Source organism: Gnatocerus cornutus, chromosome 9, assembly GCF_029298725.1.
Source record: "Gnatocerus cornutus isolate USDA-ARS CGAHR chromosome 9, icGnaCorn1.1, whole genome shotgun sequence".
Lineage (NCBI taxonomy): Eukaryota > Metazoa > Arthropoda > Insecta > Coleoptera > Tenebrionidae > Gnatocerus > Gnatocerus cornutus.
The window spans coordinates 6,265,747-6,291,931 of NC_142241.1; the positions used below are offsets into that span (position 1 = coordinate 6,265,747).

At 37.3% G+C, this 26,185-nt stretch overlaps 2 protein-coding genes across 3 annotated transcripts; one reads left to right on the forward strand and one right to left on the reverse strand.

Annotated features, from left to right (window-relative positions):
* The first annotated feature begins 343 nt into the window (after positions 1–343).
* LOC148168217 (uncharacterized) lies at positions 344–6,448 on the forward strand. 2 transcript variants are annotated; one of them, XM_088045847.1, is made up of 5 exons: positions 344–711; positions 2,699–2,848; positions 2,906–3,131; positions 3,186–3,311; positions 3,429–6,448. In XM_088045847.1, exons 1-5 carry the CDS (start codon positions 568–570, stop codon positions 6,251–6,253), a joined length of 3,471 nt encoding a protein of 1,156 aa, XP_087901973.1. In that variant the 5' UTR covers positions 344–567; the 3' UTR covers positions 6,254–6,448. The 2 variants fall into 2 exon arrangements, with proteins under 2 accessions (XP_087901973.1, XP_087901974.1); XM_088045848.1 differs by lacking the exon at positions 3,186–3,311.
* Positions 6,449–9,586: 3,138 nt separating this feature from the next.
* Positions 9,587–23,102, reverse strand: LOC148168218 (uncharacterized). The gene is made up of 3 exons (XM_088045562.1): positions 22,945–23,102; positions 12,671–13,566; positions 9,587–10,747 (listed from the first exon to the last, which is right to left on the reverse strand). The coding sequence occupies exons 2-3, from the start codon at positions 13,432–13,434 to the stop codon at positions 10,366–10,368; spliced, it is 1,146 nt and encodes a 381-aa protein (XP_087901688.1). The 5' UTR covers positions 13,435–13,566; positions 22,945–23,102; the 3' UTR covers positions 9,587–10,365.
* Positions 23,103–26,185: the final 3,083 nt, after the last annotated feature.

Consider the following 26,185-nt stretch of genomic DNA (forward strand, 5'->3'; position numbering starts at 1 on the left):
TTTGAACTTTAATTGATGTCATTGAAGCATGAGCGCTTTGACCCCTTTTGCCTCGATCCAAAGATAAATCTCTATGATGATGTAAAAGAGAACTAAATAAGTAATTTGTGGAGTTTGAAGACTAATCTGTGTCACATGCGAGTTTAAGAAGCACTCGTCATGAATCGATACTGAGATTTACGGCGCTGAAATTAAAGGTGATAGCGGAGTACCAAAGAAGGAAACATTCGCAGAGAGGTGAAATTGGAGGAGTTTGAGCTGAATCCATGTCAGAATCATCTTTTGGAAGAAGAATTTTCCTTCAACAAAGAGACGCGAAGGTGCCGCGAAGAGGCGTTCTATGATCGGTGCTATTTCTTCCCACCATTGCAAGCAGCTCAACGACCAGCGTTCCGTTGAATATCCTGACTGAGGCTTGAGTGGGGAGCTCATAGTCATGGCGTACCCGTTCCAGGCAGTCAGCGTTCATAGAAACATGCCCCAGTTTTGCCATGCATTGTGAATTCGGGGTGAATTTCGTCTTACACGCGTTAAATTCCTTTCGAGTGTGGTTTTAAAGGCAAAACGATGGCGGAATCGAGACTGGCAAATTTCAATTCGTGCTGCAGACTGTGTTTGTCTGAATCTTTGGACAATCTAAAGTCGGTTTTTGATGAAAGTGTAGAAGATCGAGGGTTACAACAGAAGATTTCAGCTTCTTTAGGAGTCGAGGTGAGTTGAGTCAAGCTTGTTGAGGCTCGGAATTCGCGGATAATTGACTAATCATCAAAGAATTGAATGGAAGGTGGGTGGACACATACGGCGATTCTTCCGTAAGGAATGCACGGATTGTAGACCTTATGGCTCGCGATCAGCTTTCGTTTATCTACAATATAGAGGAGAGATGTGTTATCACCCTTCATACACCAACGGGAAGCGATATTTACGTATTTACTTTGCTTCCTTTGATAGAATGCAACTAGCGCATGCAGGATTTTAAAATCGTCTTCAATTATCGAGTGCAGGAAGACGCTCGTGTACCTCCATATTCTTCACAAGGCCACATCATCATTCCTATATGCCCGAGCGCTATATCAACAAGAGCAGCACTGCTCAGTATGCATTTCCATGCATTGAAAAATTAGATTCGGACTTTATTCTTAATTCTTGGAAAACTTAGAGTTGGTCATTAGAGGAGGATTAAAGGCGGATTAATAATGCATCATCGTCGCGTGCTCTAGACCCTTCCGTCTTCTTGGAATTTTATATCCCTCTTAGAGAACAAGGTGGTTACTTTTAATAATCATCACGATGATTATTAGTTTATTTGAAGGGTGAAAAACGTTATTGATTCTCTCCAAAACTAAACTGTTTCCTTTAAATTTCCCCGCGTTATTCCTTCCTTTCCACGTGAAGAAAATCCTAGAAACCTTACAAGATTCAAGTGTAATTGAAGGCTATTTCAGTAGCTGCAACTGCTAGAGGTAACTTTGCCTTAGCAACGATTCATCTTACATGCTAATTATCTTATCTCTTGTACGTGTTATCAAAAGAATGCTTGATCAACCTGAGTCATAGTTTTATGATTTTTTAAATTGTTTCTTATGCCGAACTTAAAACAAATTAGTAATATGTATTTGATTGTACTAAGAAGCTTCGCCCACAAACCAAATTGTTGATTTGAAAGACTTCATTGCTTTTTTTTCAATTAAAAAATGGATATTGAGCGTTTCTTGTTCTATTCATGTAGATGTGTGAGCAGATCATTTTGATAATTTATGACTGATGACGCTGTGTTTAACAGTCTCACTATCGATTTTGATATTTTTAAAGAGCCAGGTAAACCGTTCAAACCTTCATATCACTGTTAAGGTCAAGGTTGTTTTTTCGAACATTGTGCACTTTGCTTCTGTTATGCATTTCCTATCTGTTATTTATGTACTTTTTTCTTCTTTCATGATTACTGAAACTCCTTTTGTAACCGCATGTAATGAAGATTGGCCACTTTTATGATTTTCACGAATTTAGTACTTATTGTCACATTTAATCACGAACGCTTTATAATCAACAACATAAAAATACCATCGATTTTAATATTAGACAAAACAAAGTGATTGAACCAATTTTAGAATTCGTGTTGTGTGTTATCTACTAGATTCCTTTCTGCATCTATAATCACGTCTAATTTTGTTATTACAGTCATGCATTGCGAATATCTCCAAAGCGCATCAATTCGAGAAATCACAGGTGTGCCATTCACGTGTAAATTACATTATTTTCTTTAAGACCTTTTTATTTTTGAAAACGCCCACCAAAGCGTGTTTATTTTTAACTGCGGACAAAGTTTAGATTAAGATATTAACGTGTTGACGTCAAATGAATTAGAAGTGTTCAATTGAAAGCATTAGACGTAAATGTTGATATTAACGGTATACTACTTATTGCGGAAATGTTTCTTATGAATAATTATGTATGTGTGTTACTGCATTAATAGGTCTTGCAGAGCTTAAGGGCACTTTTGGTTTTTTTCTAGCTTCTGTAAAGATCCAAGTCGTCGCACTTGTTGCCTAACAGTAAACATAGGAGCAAAAAGTTGCTACTTTACATATTATGATCGATTGATATCAAATTTCCGATCTTGAACTATCACACTATCAAAACTATTTGTGGTGTGCTCAGAATCTAGAGATGATCATCATTTTGATTTTTTTTTGAACAGATCTTGAGCGACGACAAATTCTCAACTCTGGTGTGCCTCCAGTGCATAGATAAAGTAAACAACTGGCAATCCTTCAAGCTCTCCTGCTGTGAAAACCAAACCAAGCTCGAGCAATGGATGAACCTAAACGCCGGCGATCTTTCCGATGGGGTAAAAACACAAAAACACGTCTCTTGTTACTCCCTTCTACTTCCTCTTTCTCTATAGAACATCCAAATCAAAGAGGAGCCCATCGACGCTAGCGAAAACGACGCTCTTATCCCCGACGTGGTGATGGTGAACGGTGAAGTTCCCGTAGTAAAAAACGAGCAACTCGAGGAAGACTACAACGACTTTCCACCGCCTTTAACCCCACAAGGAGGAGAGGAAGACGTCGACATTGAAGTCCTCGCCACGTCCCCAATTTCGCAACTCACGAGCAATGGTGATATCGGTGAGTTAGACGTTGTTTCTGTGAGTAGTTAGTGGAATGTTTTATTTTCTGTAGCTTGGGACGGAAATTCACGAAAATGCAAATTTTGTGGGAAACAATTCAGTTCATCGGGCAACCGTAAGAAACACGAGAAGATCATTCATGGAGTTAAAACTCATTCTGTAACCGAATTAGATGTCGGTGAGTGCGAAGTTTTTCCCTGAGAATTGTTTCTCGAGTGGACCGTTTTGAGGCTTTTTTGCATGGTTTAGGTCGACTTTATCACCAAGATAACCGTGACGCAATTATCTTTCACAGGTTCGTTGAGTCAGGACGAGAGGTCGCAGAGTTCTATGGACTCGTCAGTGGTCACCAACGAGCCCAAAGTCACCGAACCAACTCCTGAAGAGAAGAAGATTTTATTCGCGGCGGGTCTCAAACTCCTACAGAGGAACTCAACACCACCAATATCATTAGAGGCTCTTTCCAGGATTGAAAACAGTTACATTGCGAAGTGTAAAGCAATGGTCGAAATGCACAAGAGTTTGAAATGTGCATGTCATAACGTGTTACACCCAAATTTGAAAGGACTGTTGTCACATTTACGAGCGTTACGTATTTGGTTCCCTGTCTTTACTTGTTACCATTGTATGATCACTTTCACCGATAGATCGACGAGTACAAGGCACTACTTGAGGTGCCCAAGGTCGAATTTAGAAACTCTGATTAAGTTGTCGAATTTAAAGAAACGCAGCGAAGTCAAGACTCGTCTCTATCAGAATTACAAGTGCACTCAGTGCAGGTTTATGTACTCTTTCCACGAAGATTTCTGTACACATGTTGATGAGGACCACAGTCATATCGAGCTGCCTTACAAATGCTCCTGTGGCCGACTCTTTACATCACTGGAGGATTATAAAGACCACGCTTATGTTAGTTGTCTTGTTGAGTTTTATTGTGATGTTTGCTTCGTTACTCTGAAGACTTTGGATGCTTTCCAGAAGCATGCTGCTCAAGTTCATGATAATTCCGAAGGTTTTGTTCTACTTCAAGATGATAATTATAAACAGAGGAAGTGGTCGTTGACTCCTCCACGAACCTCATCGACGAGACAGAGTGTGAAGCGCGAGCACGCTGATGAAAGTAATATAGTGCCTGCTAAACGAAGAAGCTCTTTCAAACCACCGATATTGGAATCTGAAGACTCCTCAGAGGGAAAAGTTATCAACCCTGTACTGATCCAGAGGGTTCCAGGGACGGTGTGCCCTGTTTGTTCCCGGGAATATTCAAGCAATAATAACATGTTCCGACACTACAAAACGCATTTCCAGCAAGAAGTACCGGAACAAGTGGATGATTCTATATATTGTTGTCCTGACTGTGGAGGCATGTTCAGTACGAATGAGTGGGAAAAACACAAAGGAATGCACAAGAAAAAGACTTGCAAAGAATGCGGAAAAGTGTTCCAATTCCAGTCTGAACTAGACCAACATCGGAGTGTCCATCTCAATCTTAAACTGTACAGAGATTCCAAGACGCAAGCTTATAAGAGTACCATGGCGAGTCCCAACAGTGATGAAGCCAACAACATCGTTATGATGTGCGAGATTTGTGATAGAATGTTCACTTCGAAAGAACAGCTTAAAGAACATAAGTTGCAACACGAGAACATGCCAGTACTGGAATCGGTGGAAACCGAAGAAAAGCCTAAGAAGTTCACCTGCAAGCTCTGCAATAGAAACTACTCGGCTTACGGCGGTCTGTGGGACCATAACAGAAAGAAACATCCCGAGAACAAGCTCCAAGGCAGTGGAAGCTTCCCCAGACAATGTAAATATTGCGAAAAAGTGTTCTTCACCGGCGGCTCATACTTTATGCATAAGCAAATGCACGAGAGACAAAACCAGAAGTTGTTGCAATTGGGGGCATCCCCTGTCCACCCCTCAACGGAAGAAGACACGAATGAAGAGGACTCTGAGTCGTACCACACTTGCAAACGTTGCTTTAAAGTCTTTTCAACCAAATCTAACTTGAAGAGTCACATGAAATCTCACGGGAGCCCCACAACTAAAAGTGCCAAAAAGAGTACCAAAAAAGTGTGGTGTAACGTTTGTCACTGCGCTTTCGACAGTGCAGCGAGTTTGGAGTTACATAAGGCTGAAGGTCATGGACAGGCGGATGACGACGGCATGCCGACCCTGTCCGATGAACAAAGTGAAGTTGACCTTAAGGCTCCGTTCGTTTTTACCTGTGATGTCTGCGTGCAGACTTTTACCACGAAAGTAGCGTTGAAAAAACACAAAGAGAAGCATGCTCGGGAGGTACGACCCGTGCTCAAGAACAAACAAGCTCTTGTTTATTGTAAATATTGCAAAATATCATTCAGTTCGGCTCTTCAGTTGTCGAATCACATGAAAGATGAGCATATGGAGGACTACAAATCTGTACAACGGAAGGACAAAAACTACGGCTGCAGTGTTTGTGGTAAAGCGTTTGTTTCAATGTCGGCTCTGTACGCTCACCAAGGCTGGCACAAACGCAATAAAGTTGAATCTCAAACGCAACCCCCAATTAAGATTAAAGAGGAACCAAAGACAGAGCCATCGCTGTTTCAGTGTTCAACATGTAGCGCTACTTTACCAAATGACACGGCTCTGCAGATACATATCCTTGAGAAACATCGAAATGTTAATGCTACAGTTTTACCTGCGCGATGTACCATGTGCAATTTAGATTTTAGTTCTCAAGATGAATACGAGCAACATAGGCGCTTCCACGCTATTGTTGAAAAGCAACCCAAAACGAAGACTTACGGCTGCACCCATTGTCCAGCCGGTTTTAGTAAGATAGAAATGTTGAAAACTCATGTGAGACAGTTCCATAAAGATCAGCAAGAACATAAATGTCACTACTGTGATCGTGTTTTTGAAAAGCCAAACTCTTTGGCTATACACTTGAAAGTGCACGAGAAGCAGAAAATGATTACTGGTAATCCAAATAAACCCGTTGCGCCAACAAAGGCTATGTCGAGTTTCAAGCCGACGGGTGGCTCTAAACAGATGTTCTCATGTTCGATTTGTAACAAATCGTTTGAATTACCAAAAGATTTAAGGACGCACACTATACAAGCACATCCTTTCTGACGTATCTTGTATAAGTAAGATATTTTATATTTGATACATTATATAACTGTTATTCAATTTTTCAGTGCATTACATTTGTCCGTTATGTTATTGGTATTGAATTGTTTGGTCGTTTGTGCCTGAGAAATATGTACATACAGTTAGATGTAGGTTACGATGTATTGATTTTTTACAATAAAAATTTCATGTTTACAACTTTTGTTTACATTTTTTTGCTATTAAAACTTTTCGAAGGTAAGAAGTTATTTCGCAGCGTAATTTTCTTTCACATATGGTCAAAAATATATACAAACCATTACACAACGCAGTATTGTTGGTTGCCTAACAGAAGCTGTAAATTTTAAGAAATTGAAAAAAAAAAACGAAGAAATTGTACAAGACCTAAAGAGAAGAAAGAAATATAAAAGCAAATGTTATATAATGAATATAAAAACAATAATTGGTTTCCATGCAGAAGTAGTTGAAAAGAACTAGCAGGAAGAATAAAAATGTAAACGGCAAACTAGAAAAAAACGAAGAGAAAATGAAATAAAAGAGCGATAATCATCCCGCATGCTCAACACATAAGAAACTGAATTGTGCTACTTGACCTACAACTAAAGTTTAATGCAAATATGTTAAAATTTACCCCTACCAAACATTGGTGTTTGATAATAATCACATGAAAAAACACAATCATTGTGGTAATGGAAAATCCCGAAATTGAATACTCCAAATCTATTTTTTTTATCACCACTGACACAAATTATCATGAAAGTGTAACACGAACATGAAAAGTATCGAAAAATACATTAAATTAAGGAAAGCGAATAAAAATATTGATTATAGTTAATTGGTAACCTTCATCCGATGTATAAATACATAAATGATACGACAATATTATGATCATGAATAGTAAATGTGATGTTCTATGAAATAAGAATTTTCCTCAATTGACGTCAATGATATAGATTAATAAAAATAAGAGATTCGTAATGACTAGAATTAAATTAATTAAAATATTCCGACATTGTAATTTTTTTTGAAGAGTCCATTATTCAGGTCTTTGATGCCCGTTTCCATTACAGCATCCTTTATTTTAGTCGGAAGATAGTGTTGGAGAATAATAACGAAGAGGAGCTTCGCCCTTGTATTCACATAATTGCGACAAAAGCAAATCTCTGTGACTACACAATCAACGGAGCTTTAGGCATTTTCGTCACAATACACAATGAGGCTTTCTGTTTATTACAATGTCAAATGCTTGCATCTCTCGACTAATTTTTCAAGTTTTGAGTACGGAAATGAAGCGAATGAACGTTAACACCCAAACATACAACTCTTATTATCATCGATTAGCAGAAAGTGGCGAGCTTCAGTTAAGTAAATTTCGTAGCAATTAGTTTCACGTCCCCCTCGAGTTCTCCGGGTTATAAACTTTGTTCTTTTCATTAATTTCTGTGTGTTACAGCAACATTTTGTTCGGAGATTTAACGGGGCACCGTTTCATATTGATTAGCGCCTAGACCGTGGCCTTGGGAACCTTGACCCAGCTATTAAGGGATGATAAATCGATACGTTGAGGGTTATTAATTGAAACTTTATTTATAATTGAGCCTGTCTGGGTAAAATACAAGTTCGTGTATCGATTAGACGGAAACGGGTCAAATGGATATGTTTATAGAACGAATAAATATTTAGACGAGAAAATGCGTCAAGTTCAAGTTTGTGGGAGGATTGAAAGACTAAGCTAATTAATGCACAAACATTTTAATATAAACTTAAAAATCGTACAACAATATGAAAAATTATAGACTATTATACACATATTACTTATTTTATAACGGGATGGAAAATCCGTTCTCACTATATATGAAATATAGATACCTACGACTTAGTCACAATTAATAATTTAAATAGAGATGTAATAACAAACTAACACAGATAAGTGACATACATGTACATAAATAGGCCTGCACAGGAATTGTTTGTCCTGGTCTGGGGCCAAGTCTATGTCCTGTCGCAAGATTTTCTAATCTATTATATTCTACTACGGTAGTAAAAAAGAGCCATCACATTCCATTTGGGCATCAGTCCCTACTTGTAATATTGTATCTTATAAAGAAATACAAGTGGTCACAAGTCTTTAAATACCACCGTACACTTTTATCTCGCCACCAAAAGCTTTTGCAAGAATGTAATTTTTCTATGAAGATGTGGAGGAGAGAGAAAATAAAAATTGCGACCACTTGCTCTTAAAATTGAACTATAAAATGTCTACTACAGTGTATATACGATTACAAGATACACGAATTATAAACAACAAGTAACTAGGATTATATACAGATCTTAGATAAAATGCAAATACGTACAAGCAAGTATATAAAATAATTGAGTAATCTATAAATATGAATCATGTACATTGTGTAGCTTGCGACTAGTCGATGTTAAGATATTACGTTAGTGCTTTTGAAGGAGTAAAATAATATCTTAAAATGCTAGTAACTTCACAGGTAACGCATACACCGTTGACGACTGCCTACAACCGTCTGAAAAGGCAAAACTTATCCCGTATTCAAAAATCGGCGTTAGAAGAAACGCCTTTTTTTTCTTACTTTTGAAAGCTTAAAAAAATAGTTTTTATCACGTGTGGAGGGAAAATCTAACTAGTAACTTGTTCAAGTGTTTATCCCAATTTCCTACTAACTTATCAATTGTGCTAAATATCTCGCATTGTAATAAAATAAACTATGTTATTATTACTCGATTCGATATCAATCGGATGTTGCAAGATTGCCTATGTTTCCTTTCAGATCTAGTCACTTCGTTTATATCACTTGGAAAGACTAAAGCATCGACAATCACAATTTTTTTTTCTTTCAGGTATGGTTGATTTTCGTAATTTTGCGAGAACGAGTGAAAAATAATTTCATTGTTAGTATCCGGAATACCAACATCCCACAATAGGTCACAATGATTTGTACTTGTTCTCCGTTGCCTCTTCTTCTTCTTCCTTCCTCGTTCCTTGCATCACACCTGTACATCAAAGTGGTGCTTGTTAGTGCGACTATTACATTTTTTAGTTACACTAACAAACAACACGACACATTCTATCAACTACTCCAATTTAAATATTACAAAAAAGCGTATAGTTATCGTATTGTATAATGCCAATATTCCGGAAGACACAGAAGAAGCTATTACTTGTGAATAAGTTTGATTTTCGTTGAGAGACGTGAGTCTACTTATCAATAACAAATTAGCTAGATATAGAATCGAAATTGATCTAGAATGATATTTCTAACAACGTCAGGTACGCAGACAAAAGTAACAAAGTGCAATCAAACTATCAGCTCATAACAAAATATATATTATTATTAACTTCAACAATTTATACAAATAAAAATAAAACATCAGTGGAAAATAAAAAAAACACAAAAAAACAAGCAGTACAAAATAGTAACAATTCATCTCTTTTTTAAATTTGAGAATAAAAGGAAGCATCTAGGACCCACATCAAAACTTGGGTTGCAGCATGCAATACTGAACGGACTAAAGCACGCTTCACACGACGACCCGCGTCACATTTCCCGTTTCCGTTATTATATCACAAATTGAATTTGGTTTAAAACAGATCACATTATTGCGTTAGTTTTGGGCTCCTTCTCCGTTATCTATAGATGGGACTTTGGTCAAGTGAAGTGTGCTTGAAACGAGCACGAAATAAAATCTCCTGGTTTGTAGGACCCGACATGATATGCCAACACTTATTGAATACATATACATGAATTTTATGGGACTAGATGTCAGCTTGAGCTTTTCATACAAAAATAAAAAAATACATACAATATAAAAAATTTAGAAAACACTCTAATCTACAAGAATACTGTAAACACCATTTATATAAAGTAAGAAACATCTAATCTAGTATGACTACGATTTATAAAAAAATCTATCAAGTATCAAGCTGGGATCTTTCTCTTATAATATATAAGATAATAATTTATGATTATTACTAAAGGGGATGTGTGGGGTCAGCAGTTGCGCCCTGCGCTGGACTACGCGCTCCTGATGGGACAGCGGAAGGTACAACCGCTTAAGTAGCTGCAGGTAACCGCCTTCTAGGAGGACCCTCAGTTGGCCACCAGGAGATGCTGGTACTGGCCGGTGGTTGGGTATGGCCAGTTGTTATCCATCAACTTCCCACTTTCTTGCGGCGTTGCGGGAGCGGATGGGGGTGCACCCACGGCCCCATTATTGGGGTAGTAAGGACCTAAGGGCGTGTGCTCGAATGGCAACTTGCCCGAGTACAGATCAGGGCTCAGGAACTGGTTGGAAGACTCAAACATGGAACGATGGGGGAATTGGGGCCCGTAGGGGCCGTGCGGGAAGTAATAGGCTGAGGGGTCGGGCGACAGGGCACGACCACTGGGCGAGTGGTGTGGGGGCTGCTGGTGGAGTTGCTGCTGCATTGCGCGCTGCTTGATGTAATTGGAGAATTCGGTTGGAGACATTCTAAAACAAAAACGGAACTTAATATACGAGGAATTTCAATGAGGGACTTGGATTAAGTTCTACCACCATTATGTTCTGTCTTAGCCTTTACACTACACTACTTATTGTTCTTGACATTTCATCCAACCTCGTGTTATTGTTCGCGCAAACGGGGCTTTAAGCGCAAATATGAATCTCTTATAAGCGTTAACTATTTCATTACGACTCCAAAATAATTCGGTTTGCCACACCTTCGTTAAATCTTGCTGATTTCAAAACATCGCGTGTTTATACCACCGGAAATTTCCGTGCTACACTTTTTCAGGAAACTAATTACCTTCAAATTCAGGCCAAAAAGAGCTTTCGATTAGCCGAAGTAGTCTCAACCAACCTTCATTACCTCACCAACGGTGTTATTAGGATTAATCGAGACAGATCGCAACAACGACAAGAGACATGTGTCACGAGTCATCAACCCCATCAATAACATGAATTAAATTGTCCATTAAAGTGTGTGAAAGGTTTCTTGTTGTTGTCCCAAATAATTAGCTAAAAATATCAGCGAGAACTCCAGCGATTTTTAGGTCAAATGTCAGTGCTATCTGAAATTTATTACGGGATATTACGGTGGATTGTAATGATTTTATTGTGGTAACTTTGTACGATACAACGTACAAAGTTTACGGTTGCAAAGCAAGATTTTAATGAGGCAAATCGTAAAAATATCCATACGCGAATTTCTTATTGCAAGGATTGATTTTATTTACGTCGTTACACTCTTACAATAATAAACGAATTCCTTGCAGTTTCATTTTCATAACATAGAAAGGAAGTCGCGGATCGTATTTTATCGATTCGATAGGTACACGGCAATATTTAGAATAACCAAAGTAATTGACGCGTTGATGCGCCGGATGAGATTGCATAATTTCCTAAAAATATCCGCACGATATTAGATGTAACGTAAAAACCCAGAATAAAATTTCTTGTTGCTTCAAGACTTTTCATTTGCACACTCCACACGTTAGATTAATTGGTAAAATCCCCTTATTATACACTCAAGACCGGTTGAGCTCTATGCAGTTAATATTTCAAAAATAGTATGCATTTTAATTAACCCTGTATTTGGCTACCCTTCGAGGGTTTTATTTTTGTCTGCCATTCTGCTTAAACATGAATAATTAGGAGTTTATTATGACCGGCAATTATGGCAAGCTAAGGCCATTTATGTTTAAAAGCCGTTTCACACGCAACGTTTGCGATTTGGGGATGGTACTTCGTTTTCTCCACAAAAACGTTAAATAATTACGGTGTTTCAGGAAGTAATTTTACAGAATATACAACCTGCGGGATAAAATCAAACGAGATCAATATCCACACGCAAAACAGGAAGCTTTAGTAAATAATAACGATAAAGTAGCCTAATTAATATTAATTACTAGATAATTTCGGCGTAGGGATATCAACGGTTTTACTTTATTTCCGTTCTGATAGTATTTATGCGCTTCGTTTCACCAGAGGCCCAGAGAGAATTAACGTAAGCCAGAATACCGGCGTGTTCTCGAATTTTGGAAAAGAAGAAAGTGAGAAATGCTTTATGTTTATACATAACAAATTCAGCCTCCTAGAGATCAATTTATTCCACAAAAAAGGAGATAAAGTCAAAATTTGTCGGTTTTGTATCTTATCTCGTGATAAACTCTAATTGTTTCCGCCGGTTTGCACTTCAACTCAGGCGAGGAATTCGAGTTTGTATCAATTCATTTGAATTATGACTGACTTCTGAACATTGTATTCTGTCTTAAAGTGCTTATTTCTGAAGGCAAAAAAGAGATACTGTTAACTCCTCCATTGTTTAACTTTTTACACATTGCAAAGTAACTGGAGCAGAAGCGAAAAGGCTGTAAGACTGTCTAGCGTAGATTTGAGATTTTTTGCGCTTACCGATTGGCTCGTTTGCTGCTCGTCTTTAGTTTGGTGCTTCCGAACTTAGTTTGAGCAAATGTGGCTGTAGTGAAGGTAAGTGGCGTAGTGGTCCTGGGTATGAAAGCGGGTACTGGCGATGGCGACCCTTTGTAGGAATTCCCCAATGACGTAGGCGAAGGTGCTGCCGAGGGCGAAGTTAAGTGGTTGATGGTATTGTTGATGGACTGATTGGGTTGCGAGACCGGCACTGCCGCCAATTGCGGGCCTACAGTAGCCGTCTGGGCATTCGCAGTAAACGGAGTAATCGACTTTGGTGAAAGACTAAGGTTGCTCAAGCTGCAACTGACCGATTCAATCGGTCTGAAGCATTGAGCTTCGGGGTTGAAGGTTTTAGTGACCTCTCTATCGGCGGAATTCTCATCCTGAGGATCGCTCTTGTCGCTGAAGAGCACCTTCACGGCGCCTTTCTCGCCAATGCGGTAGCTGACTTCTCCTGGGTCCACCCAAACGGCGAGTTCTTGAGGGAGGTTCTCGAGGATGTCTTGGATGGGAACGCCGCTTTCACGAGCGGCGCGCTCCAGGACTTTGTCGATGGGATCGCCGGTTTTCAGACAGCGGAAGGCCGAGCCTTTGAAAGGCTTATCTGGGTACCAGTGACCTTGGAATTTGTCTTTTAAAGCTTTTTCTAACTCTTCACCGAATATGTTCACTCGTCTTCTGGGAAGTTTGTTGTACAGGTACGATATTACGAAATTCAAAGCTACTTGTACTTCTATATGCATTGTGTGAGGATTCTGGTTTCGTTTCTATCGCTCTCGAGGGACTTTAATAACACATTGATTTTTTTCTCTCTACTATAAAATTTTTACAGCGTTCCGTTAGTTTTCTTTCTTTCAGAAATTAAGGTACGTGATCTGTAAAGAAGAAAATTTTATTAGACACAGGAAAGCAGCAACAATGGGGGCAAATGCAACTCAGCTGACGGAAACCATCAAATGCATAACAAGAGGAAGCGTTAAATTATAATGAACGGGCACCTCGGGCTTTCCATTCATTCGTTGCCAACTAATGGCCGGAATGGTCTTTTCAAATTGATCTTGAATTTCAACTAAAAAAAATCACCAGAGTGTGTGCACTCTACTAGAAATACTTTTCACATGAATTGCGCTAATTTTAGCATTTAATAGAAATTGTGTTTTACTTTCAGATAAACCGCAGAGCTCCAATGCCAGTTTTATTTTAACCAAACCTTGTGAATTGATTTTGGGAGTTTTTGCGCACGTTTTTACCAAATATCCTTATCAGTTTTGCAACCGTTCTTAGCTCACACATCCTGCCCCATTTTAATGTTAGCTTGCTGTAAAAATGATACACAGACTATGATGACATTGTGATTAAATTTAAATTGTTTCTAAACAACTTCAAAGACACGTTTAATAGAGATGACGCTGACGCGGTTTTTAATCTCAAAGAAAATTGCCCGTGAAGTATAAGGGATGCAATGACAAAGTAATTATTCTCATCTTTTTACCCTTATGCACGTCTAATGGAGTTATGAAACGACTTTGCATCACTCGAACAAATTAGATCCGGAGCCAAAAAGTTGAGAAAGACACAAATTTTCCAATTCGAGGAGTTTAAATTGAAGGAGCTGAAAATACCGTCATTCATAAAGCATGAAAGTTGACGAATTCCCGGAGTGTTCTTCATAACTGCTAACTGGAAATTATTTATAGATATGATAAATGTCCGGATTTTTGTCAATAACGGTGGAACGGCTGTGAAGAAATCTCGTCATATCAATGATTTCGCTGAGAAATGGATCTTTTTATGTCGCTTTGAGACACAGGAAGCCCCGGTATTTATTGAATCAGATTTTACTTTATGCTCACGTCGTGTCAAAAAGGATCTTTCCAAGAGCTGGCTCGTAAAAAGGTAAAAAACGTGGATGTGCAAAAATTCCGTGCTCGTTAAAAGCCATATGTTGAGGGGCTACTTTTGGTAGATATGTGTCAAGCAGAATGTTTGGGTGCGACCTAGTTTTATATTCGTCACGAGTCGAGTTGCGTGTTATTGATCGCAAGTTGTAACGTCTACGCAAGACTTCTAAAGCTTTTCGTTGGGCACGGCAGATAACAAGATCCAAGATTTTTTAAGCTCATGATATTTTTTTCCCGTGTCAAACGAAAGGGATGAAATAAAATTCGCGTTTGTGTGTTTCACAAAATAGGACCTGACAGAGACCTGCCCCAACTGCTTACATAATAACGGTACGTGGGCTTTGAAATTGTCAAATCGATTCCAAGCCCGGGAAAAGCAAAGCGAATTTAATTTGAAAGCTCCAAAGCACTTCCGACATTTATCATAGAAAAAGATCGAGCACTTCCACTTCCGTTGGAGCTTTGTGATCAATCATTCAAAGAATAATTGAAAGGTTAAACATGATGGACAATTCTAGAATGACTTTTGCGAGTTTTGTAATTACTCATATCGGTACGATATCTCATTTCCGCCCATTAATCTGACGATAGGATCCCATTTTGATTTTATCATATTATAAAGATTTATCGTGCGTATCGATGATATCAGATCTCCTACGACACGACCACCTTTCTCAATCAGAAAACTGAACATTTCCATAGTCATGCAAATTTATTTACAGCGGTATTGATTTTCTGCACAATGGTTTTGCGTGGGCGGACGATAAAATTCACCATCCTAACACGAAAATTTCCACTTGGCAACATCTGATACGTATGTTTGATCGTTGCAAATGAGATAATTTGCTCAATAAAGCAAATAAACTGTTTGCGCTACTTATCTCGAAATTTACATGATGTCGTCTTAAGAGGCGACCTCACCATAACCGAGAAAAACGAAATCCATGACCCGATAAGAGCGTGCAAAATTTCCACTTGATTGGTTGTTTCCAGACCTTAATTAACATTGTCTAAAGTTAATTATAGAATTGTAATGTGGCCTTCAGGTTGTGCCACGCGCTCTGAAAAATCTTGCAGAATTGGAGATGCTCCAATAGAAGAAGAAGAACCAGGGCGAAAAGTTGCTGTCATCACAACACAGTGTGACAAACAAGCGTGTCTCAATTTAACGCCAAAATTTCACGACACGGAAATTCACAAAACTACAGATTAACCGGCTAAAAAATTAAATGCAGCGAATAACAGGGTAATTGCGAGGAAGTTACTCTATTACCGATGTAATGAAATGAGACAGGGACGGCTCGTCCTTTCAAACGGGGACAACCTAAGGCTAACTTTTCTACACTTCCTTTGCAATTTTTTTATCTCGTCTCGCTTTTATCGGCAATGAAGTTTTGACAATGTGCCATAAAACCAGATGAGCAATAAGAAACCGACACTTTCCCCTCTGGAAAGTCGTAGAAATCACCCATTAACTCAAATTTATTCCCGTTAAAACACTTCCGATATAATTACAATTAATTCCTAGCCATGTCTAATTTGAATTCGTTCTGATCGATTCATATTTGTCTGTTTTACGTTCGAAAAATATTAATACAGCTATGAGTATCACGTTTCATTGAACTGCGTCGATAATTTCAATTAAAACAACGCCAATGCACAACACGAAGAGGCAACGACTGATGGGATAAAAAATGAATACTATTGGGACGTCGTGTCGGAAATTTGCATGTGAAAACAAACCGAAGCGAAAAATTGCACAAACCAGAGATGAACAACATTTTCTGGAAAATTGAACACATTTTTTTACGTCACTACTTCCACTGTCGATGCCGTAACAACGATAATGCGCCGTAATTAACACTTAATAAACTAATCATTACGTCTTTTCCTCGTGAAAGTACACAGTGTGGAAGAATTAACGTAATTTTTTCCGTTCACGGATTTTCCGACGTAAACACGCCGCTTTTTATTTAATTTGATGGGAACTAAGTAATTGCGCATACCACGCTGACGTAGAATGCGTCGTTATAAATAAATGACATCATAAAACGTGTCGGGATGCAAGATCAAAACTTGTTTATTGAAATTACGAGGTAAAAATTCGAGCCTTTTTAGACAGAACGAAACTGTCGATGACACTTTCAGATTGTTTTTCGACTGTTTAATATCCGGCTGAATTGCTCCAGTGAAATGAAATGAATTTTTATAAAACGGTCCTGTTTATTTGCTGTACTTTTTGTTACAGAATTTAAAAAAAACCACTCAGATATCGCTCATTTTCAGTCCAAAAATGTTTCATTTACCGTATTCAACAAATAAATTATTCTCTCATTCTGTTGGCTTCACTTTGTTGCTGAGAGTGCATGACGGAGCTGCCAACATCTACATCCCTCCAGAAGTTAATTAAAAAATACAGAGATGTCACTTTAAATGAAAACGTGCCTTCCAAATTGTGGATTTGCTAAAAATAGCGCATGTAAAAGGATTACCATATCAATTAGTGTCCCGCCGCCAAAAGAACGAATCAATTTGTCACTACCATGTCCGCATTTTTTAGAAAAATACAATGAAATTCCCCAGCGTACGTTGCAGGATTACCGACGAAAAATCTCGTGAAGAAAGTCTTGACCTTTCTGAAAAGTGACCTCCGAAGTTGTCTATACAGGAAACTACACTTTTCAATTACCGTAATTGAAGAGTGGTTCGATAATGATTCTTGGTTTTTAAATAACATTGAAAGCGCATTTTTACGGACATTTCACAGATTCTTCGATTCGAGTTGTTTACGAAAAAGTTTGAGATTTATGCATTTTGAAAACAAAACGACGAGATGGTCATAAACGTCTAATAAATAATTTTTAGTATCGTCGATCCTGAAGCAAATCTTCAGGATCACATTTAAATTTGTTACAATGTGGTCACCACCTAACGCTATAAAATGCCTTTATCTTTACTGCGCACAAAGTAACTATAAAATGATCGTGTTTCAATTGGCAACAAAAAATACTTACAATGGTTGTAAACATAATTGAATTTCATAAAAGTAAAAAATCCAATCGAAACTCATTGTATTGCGGTTATAAAACGCCTTATGTAATGTCCTAAAAGACCATTATTTACACGTAGGCACATGAACTGTTGCAACAACACGTTGCCAAAACCAAAATTTGTGTGTTTTTATCTGTAGGAATTCCTGTTAGAATCTGAACTGTTGTGGTGAAGTTGTTACGTAATTTAATTTCTTGATAGTTGATGGAAGTATCGATTTGCGTAGAAAGTTCATGCAACAGGAAGGGTTGGCTTAAAATAAGTTAATTTCCGAATCGAGTCCCACTTTTTCGCAGGCGTGATTGTTCCGCGGCATAAAATCTCATGCTATTGAAAAGTAATGAGCTACTGCGTATTTATTCGTGTCGGTAGCCTTTCCCACTTTGAATTCATATGGATTCACACAGTGTGTCCACCTTGACCTGTATTGTTATTGTTTCTTTGAATAATTAACTTGGGTATTGATTGAATTTTCAATACTTCCAAGCACCTAGTAACTCACCGAATTAATTTTCCAATGATTGCTTTCAATTACCTCGAGATCCTGCATTGCATAATCGGAAAAATCTCATTTTTGCAGCGAGCGCATGAACGCACCGAAATAAAATCCGTTTACTTAAAATCGTTTAAAAATAAAACCAATGGAAACATACTACAGTAGTAAGCTATTGATTGAGAAAATTCTGACTCGACGACGTCACAACGAAAATAACATGCCTTTGCCAAATCTGTACCTGAGACACGAGGACATATAATATTATGAATCATGTGGGGCACACTGCCAAAAATAATGTCATAACATTTTGGTGTTTTGCGTTGTTTATTTTACAGCTAATTGTTGCCAAATGGCCGTTTTATTTGTTTTTCTCGACTTGATAAAGAACCTCTTCGATCTCCATACTGATTTATGCCAACCTTCAACGATTTTTCTGCGTGACTCAGTGAATTTCAATGGACCCAAGAATCAGAAGCTGCACGATGACAGACACTCATGAATTGCCATTAGTGTTATTGATGTATAAAGTACATGTAAACAACATGTGTTCCACCATAAACTTTAACAGATTCCTGAATTTAGCAGGAATCGCGTTTCTGTATCATTTCCTTGTAAAACGGACAAAGCGAGCCACAAGACGGACGTACTATTTCAAGAAAACTCGATAGGTTCTGCAAACCGCAGCTATTTGTTATTATACACAAGCGTGGATAATTAAATCTAAAAATCCCATTTATTTTCTATTGTGAGTTAAACCGTCACAATTGAAATAATTCCGTTGGGTTTAGGACTGAAGAATCAAGACTTTCGCGTTATGTAGCACTCATTCAAGTCAAACATTGTCCGAAAAATAGACGAGTCAGCTAATTTAATTTTGAGTATGCTTGTAATTTACGTGCAAAGCTATAAAACCTGCTGGTTTTACAATAATCGCTGGACAAGGTTCCACTTTTTTATTTCATTTAAATTTTTTCAAGTCAAGCAATAAATTTTACTTCGTAATAGAACAATGTAGATAGCTTGTGACTATGAATATTTTAAGCACATTTGCTTTTGTCGGTATTCTTAAATTTAGCATATGAATATGGCCGTTACGTCAAATTAGCCAATTATGGTCCAAAAAACCGGAAAAACTGTCTCAAATTTGATCCGACTAGCGTTTAGCGCAGCTCAAAGGATAACTGCATAATCCTTTTACCTACTTGTCGTCTGATTTTCCTTTCACTCCGAAAGCTCCATTGAAGCCGCCCCTAAAATTTTGACAGCGAAAATGGTCGAGTAATTTTATTGTCGACGTGGCTTTGCTAGAATCACGTTAATAACTGTTTGAAACTTCGCAGCGTGATATAAGTTATCTATCAGAGTTTAGGCGTGTATAAAAAGTCCCCCCTTTGGATAAGGATAGGGTGATTTGGTATCGATTCTCTCGAGTCCCGCGCTTATCTGCATGTTAATTATGAAAATGAAGAAGTTCAGTACCATGAAGTTAATTATCCTTCATCTTCTCGCAGAATTTTTTTAATTAAAAAGAAATTAAAACAACAACAAAGACGCTGTCTCCGAATCAGGTAACTTAATTCAAAGTTTATAATTATCTTTAAAAAAGAGCAATTAAAGCCTTTATTTCGCAATTACTGCGCGGCGTTATTACCGAGCGCAAGAATTTTGCTTTCAGTGCAATCCGAATTTAGGAAGACCACTCATCTCCATCGTCATTCTATCTATTTTTAATTTGTTTATGCAAAACGTGAATAATAGAGTTTTTCGCGAAACAATAGGTCAAATTCGGTTAATGGAAGCTCCACTTGACATGTCAAAGCTCAATGTAAGATCCATTTCAGTTTTAAGAGCTTTTAGTGTAAATATGTTTGTTGATCGTGGTAGTGTCTACGGTAACCGGGCGTTGGCAGCATTACTATCGATCTGCCAGTACGACCCCGTTTTAGAACGTTCACTTGAGCTTTATGTGCTTTTATAGCTTATATAAATATCAAAGCACAACTTTGCGCTACATGGTCGCCATCAGCTGATTGTTGCTCGAATATTGGAACAGCAAAATTTTCGGAATAACCGGCCAGCTTTCTAAAAATAACAACAACTGAAATATTTAAGCGGCAGCCAAAATTCACCACTGAAAAACAAAACATTTTCGATCGACTGTATTAATAGAACCATAAAAAAAGCATGAAATTGTGAATAGTCAGCGGATATCAATCCAATTTGCTGCTTAATCGTTGGTTTTGCAACGTTGTGAGCAAATATGTTAAACCAAGCGATTCTGCCTTGTTAGATAAAAGGAAAATTGTCACAACAGTTATAAAGGTCATTCGTTTCAGCGTACTGAACTGAAAAAACGAAGGGTCGAAATTATATAAGCCATCTTGTATTATTAGGATAGGTTACGTTCGCCACTGAGATAAAAGCACCGTTGCAATTGTGGTCTTTTTGCTCCGCTCTTCAATTATGTCGTCAATGGTATCAATGGTGAAAGCACCAACTGCTATTACGCCACGATTTGATCTGCCAACTCTTCTAGAACCTTCGTAATCAGGTTATTCGGAACCTGACAATCATCCAATTGTGAAGAACACCACATATGCAACAATACCAGGAAGAGCACCAGGAAGTTTTCATTTATAATTTAATAGATGGTACGTGAACCTTGGACATTTCAAGAACTCTGTCTAAGGAACACAACCTTGACGATTGCAAATAACAGCAATTGTGCAAATCCCGAATCTACTCGAGAACACGTGGAATTATCAGCACGTGCGGAGGAAATGCGCATTTTTTCCGACTCCGAAAGAAGCCAATTGTGCAAAAAAACTGTTGAGCAACAAGGATTTTTAGGTTTCTAAACTGACCACAAGCGCAATGTTCTAGAAAATGGACAGCGTATTCAAAAAGGGTATCAACTACAATTCTGATAAGACGTCCATGAAATTTTCATAACACTTGATAACACCTTTATCTTCCCCATTTAATAATGCAGACTAGTGGAAATATACCGCGTAAAAAGAAGCCTTTGGAATCTGACATAGGTTGGTATCTCTGTCTCAATCAGTTCGACAATGCGTATCAATTCGTGATCAACCTCAAACTGTCAAAAATTGACATGAGTTGTTTTGATTTTCATCAATCAATATCAGTGAAAATAAAGTGCAGTTCCGGGCGCGTCGTCGTTTTTTCCAAGAAATTCCATTGACGATCGCATCTTATAGGTCATCAATAAAATGATGACACTATTCTGTGTAATAGTAAGCAAAACATGCGTGCATCGTTTTAATTCAGAATCAGCACGAAAAGGTCAATGGGGTCCGGTGATATGAAAACAAACCTACTATAAGATGAAATACGCAAATCATACGTGCTTGTCTCCGTCTTTTTTCGATCATGCCAGTCTGTCTTTGTCTTTTCCACGCGCGTTGGCACACAATGCATGTGCACGCTATTTGTACATTAATCTAAACGTCCTACAAATGATTCCATATAATCAGCAAGGTCGCATTACGTCACATAAGTCACGTGGTTGACGACCATCCTTAAATAGACTAAGAGGAAATTTTACAAGAGCGTCGCGACGTCCTGTTAAAATGACAGTCGTTGTCCAGTAGATTCGAAAGTTGAACTTTTAAAAGCTCGCTAAACGAGAGTCTTTTCCTCAAACGGCTCAGATATAGAGGACAATCTCCCCCTTGAGCAAATAAAAATATACTTTAGCACCAAAATACACTGATTAAATTTTAGAAGAAATTGGATGTCTTTGAGAGTGGATCTAGTGATGCCAGAGTTTTCCATTTGGACTTTGTTTAGTTCCCGAATTTTTTCTTGGCAGTTTATTTCGGTTAATCGTCTGGATTCGTATTGTGTCCTTATTTGCCAAATGTGCCAACTTTTGGCCTATAAACATGTCGAGCGGATTGCTGGCACGGTGCCAAAAAATCCCGAAACTCGGATAATCCGAATGGAATCCAGGCAGCAAACCTTTGGAAATCGAGAATATGCGGGTGATTTTTGCGCAAGAATATTGTTAATTACAAGGTGAAGCGGTTAATAATAAAACTGACACAAGGTTCGACCGGAACACTGCAATTGACCCAATTCATCCTAAAAAGTCATGTCCGGTTATAACCGGTGGAAAATTTCGGGGGTGTTATCTAATTATCCAAGAAAATGCGAGAAAAAATAGAGCGATAAATTATGATCAAGTTGACATTAATGGCATGCCAAGTTTCGAATTAGGACGCGATTTCAGGGCCATAAATAAACAGGAGCGGACTCCGCTTTTTCGCGATATTAATACCACCTCCACTTTTACAAATATTTATCTAATCATACGTCTAAAGCATTGTGGGCTCAGCAATTTTCTACATGGAAGATTCGAATTTGAATTCATTATGCAATGAAGTTGAACGAACCAAGTTATTATTCGCCGCGATAACGAGTGCAGTTATTTTTAATGCATAAATTTAGCGATAACAAATTTCCATAGCTCTAGGAAAATTAAAATTATCGAAAAAAAGGTGACCGCTTATCAAAGGCAGGTAAAGCCCCGTGCACACTTTACAGAACGATGCGTAGAAAAAAAATCATGCGATCTACATCACGTGACTGATAATGAACAGAACAAGATCGCGACGATTTGCAAATTTAATTTATCAAGTGTTTAATGACAATGATAACGATATTTGATCATTACAAAATTTTGTACCAACTTCTCGTCAGCTGAGTGGCATGTGATTTTGTGGCTAAAACAGCCAAATCGGCTACTTTAAGTAATAGAAAATATAAAAGCGAAAACTTACCAGAAGCGTATAAAACGATGAGAAAATATAACTTCTAAGTAATAAAATAAACAAACTATACAAATATCAGATATAAAAGTAGAAAAATATAAAAGTTGTGGACTAGTAGGATCACTTAGTAGCACTCGCGTTCGCGCTCGGCGCAGCACAATGACGACGATCTCCACCGTCGTCGATATATAACTCCGTTCTCTCTATACCGGCGGACGTCACAAGTGACGTCACTTATTTGTTACCACGGTAACGGTTTGTTTAGTTCCACGGCGTCCCGGTCGGGATTGCGTCATCGGTGCACAAATCTTCCGCACATTACCCCGGGAGACCTATTTAAAAGCAACCCTCGACCATGTTTCAGCGACATCTAACTAGGGTTGACGGCAACTTCTAAAAGGACACAAAAACTTTTTGCATTTTTGGAGACATAATTTTTATTTCGGTTACTAAAAATAGGTCCAAGTGAATGTTTATTTCCTGTTTACCAAACACATCCTTGGGAGAAAGTGATGTCCTTTGCCCTCTTACTATGCAAATGACTACTTGGCGTTTTCACCACTTATTTTCTTCAGAGTTCATAAACAGACATTGTTTGACAGGAAAAGTTTTGGACGTCATCCTTTGTTCTTAAGTGTTAATATTCATGTGAATTGGTTACATTTTGATTTTTGAGGACGTTTCACAAGAATTACAAATCATTACCACCTAGAAAACGCGATTTTTAACATATACAAAAAAAATGGTGGATGCGCCCGAAAAGATCATTTTTAATTAAAAGCTTGAAAATGATTAATTTCTAGTATCTGTCTAACGCAAAATAAAAAATATACTAACATCTAAACATCTACAGAATTATTAATATACGTAATATTTGTGAGCATCATAATAACATATATTCAATTTTTATAATTTTTGGTAAAGCCTGTATGAAATGTAACTAGGTGTTTGTTTAAAAGTTTAATCCATATAAAGGTAGTAATAAAAAATTTACGAGCTATCCACTATAATAAAATAAAAATAAACATTTTTGAAACGCAAAATGGTGGATGCGCCTGGCAAAAAAAACTATTTACTTGTAGATTTCACCGTTCAAAAGGCGAGTTTACTAAACATACATAGAACTAATAAGAATTTTTATAATTTGTTGCAAAAAGTTGTCATGACTGACTAATGCCTACTCCCAGAAAAGTAGTATTGTCATTATTGATCATATATTTCTGAGTCATTTGAAGTATCAGTCTGTTTTGATTGAAGATAAGATTTTGATAGGATTCAATAGTTTACATCTTCTCAAGGTCTTTTGGAAAATTTCTCCTGTTCTAATTTAAAGCATTTTTTATAATTTTACACCGAAAAAATTCCAGTTGCACAGTTTGCTTTGATTCCAAGAACTACGTAAATAAAATAAGAATTTGAAAAATGGGATTAAAATTGGTTAGATTTATACTAACGAGAACTAAAGAAATAAGGTGCCAAATCCAACTAGCAAGAGTTTTAAGTAGATTGGATTAGTAAAATGTAGTCTAAACGAGTCAAATCTGATTAATTTGAGATAACAGCCTTTAGTTTCTAAACTGATTTGAAAATAGGCGAAAACTGAGAAAACAAGAAATGAAAATAGCTTTAAATAATAAATTAAATTAAAATAAATTAGCACGTAATTGTGCGATATAAATCTCATTTTATACGAGCTACAATTCAGAATTCAACGTGTGTTACATGTTCCACGTGCTTTAACTAGGATAGCTCCAAAGACCTTATTGAACTTGTATTTAAGTCTACTTATATAACTTCACGTATTTTTAGAAGCACAAAAAGAAGCAGAGAATAACGCAGCAAAGACATTTTAGGTACGTATATTCCACAGTTTCCCATATCTCGTTCAACAAGTTTTCAACTATAAATTAAATCTCTTTTCACCATTTCAGCCACGATATTTCAGGAGTAATGAGTAAATAAAGATAATTGAAAAGGGATGGAAGTAGCGACTTGTGCAAACTTGGTGTTATCGTAAACGATATTTGTAGATACGACAAAAGTTAAAATGTTTGCCTTCGTTTAGAGTCGATGGTGCGGACGCCAGGAGTATTTGCATGAGTGTGTAAAATTTAACTAAAGTACTACTTCGATATCATAAATTTTGTTTACTATTCTTCAGACCAATTCGGGGAATGTGAGACATAAAAGAGAGAAAAAATGAAGGTTACAGACTGCTTAAAAAAGAGAATAAAATCGTGGCGGGTGAAATAAATAACTCCGGGGACCTAGACACAAATGCACTTTATCTATGAATGTGACTTTTTAAATCTTGTTATCATATTAAATAAATAAAGTGTAAGCGAGTACTTATTTTCTTCAATTTTGGCCTACAAAATTGTCAAAAAAGCCACATTATGATACGAATACTTTTTATTGACAAACTGACCTTGCCGGAAAATTTTGTTATTCTAATAAAACTCTTTTACGTGAATATTTTATTATTTTTATTGTTGTTTTGTACTGATAACAACACATTTTGAGTAAATATGTTTTTAAGTGGCTAACTTTAGTTGAAAGCCATCCCAATCTTCTTTAAGTAGCACAACAAAATTTTGATAAGACATTGTAGTTCATAATTATTGTAATGATGATAAGGAGTTATCATTATCACACCTTTTGAATCACTTCGACGCAAATGCAATCATTTAATGGAAAATAAGAAATTCGATTCACCTGTTTAAATATTTAAGACGAATTAGATGGAGGCGTCACAATGACAACGTGTAAATTGTCACTACACGAAAAAGCATTTAAAACGGATTTAATTTATTAGTATAAGTTTGATACGATTATTAAAAATAAATAAGTAGAGATAACGTGATAAAGGTTCCCACTCGTTACCTGTAAATTATGTCGTTAATTGAAAATGAAATTGATTTACTCTCGTAGGTAGTGTGTGAGCGTCAACTCGAAAACTTTAATTCGATTGCGTCTTTCTGTAAATCTTTTACAATGCCAGCTTAGTTTAGGGCCCAGACTAAAACCTCCATAAATGCCGTATTTATCGGAAACCAAAACAGTTATGTGTGTTTTTTGGTTGGCAGCGGATTTTTGTGAGCTGATATTTTCGTTTTTACTCTCATAACAATTTAATCTGGCCCTCTCATAAATCCTGAGTTATTTGTGGAATACTAAAACGAGAAAAAATGTTTTTAAACGACTCACCGTGAGGATACTAGAAAAAATTGGCACTAGATTCATGAGACAC

What these genes read in the sequence shown, in the direction of transcription:
- LOC148168218 (XM_088045562.1), bottom strand. Translation starts at nt 13,434, where the DNA reads ATGCATATAGAAGTACAAGTAGCTTTGAATTTCGTAATATCGTACCTG. An exon ending in AGCAGCAAACGAGCCAATCG is followed by an intron (nt 10,748 to 12,670) that starts GTAAGCGCAAAA and finishes TTTTTGTTTTAG; the next exon opens with AATGTCTCCAACCGAATTCT.
- LOC148168217 (XM_088045847.1), top strand. Translation starts at nt 568, where the DNA reads ATGGCGGAATCGAGACTGGCAAATTTCAATTCGTGCTGCAGACTGTGT. An exon ending in CCGGCGATCTTTCCGATGGG is followed by an intron (nt 2,849 to 2,905) that starts GTAAAAACACAA and finishes CTTTCTCTATAG; the next exon opens with AACATCCAAATCAAAGAGGA. An exon ending in CACGAGCAATGGTGATATCG is followed by an intron (nt 3,132 to 3,185) that starts GTGAGTTAGACG and finishes TATTTTCTGTAG; the next exon opens with CTTGGGACGGAAATTCACGA.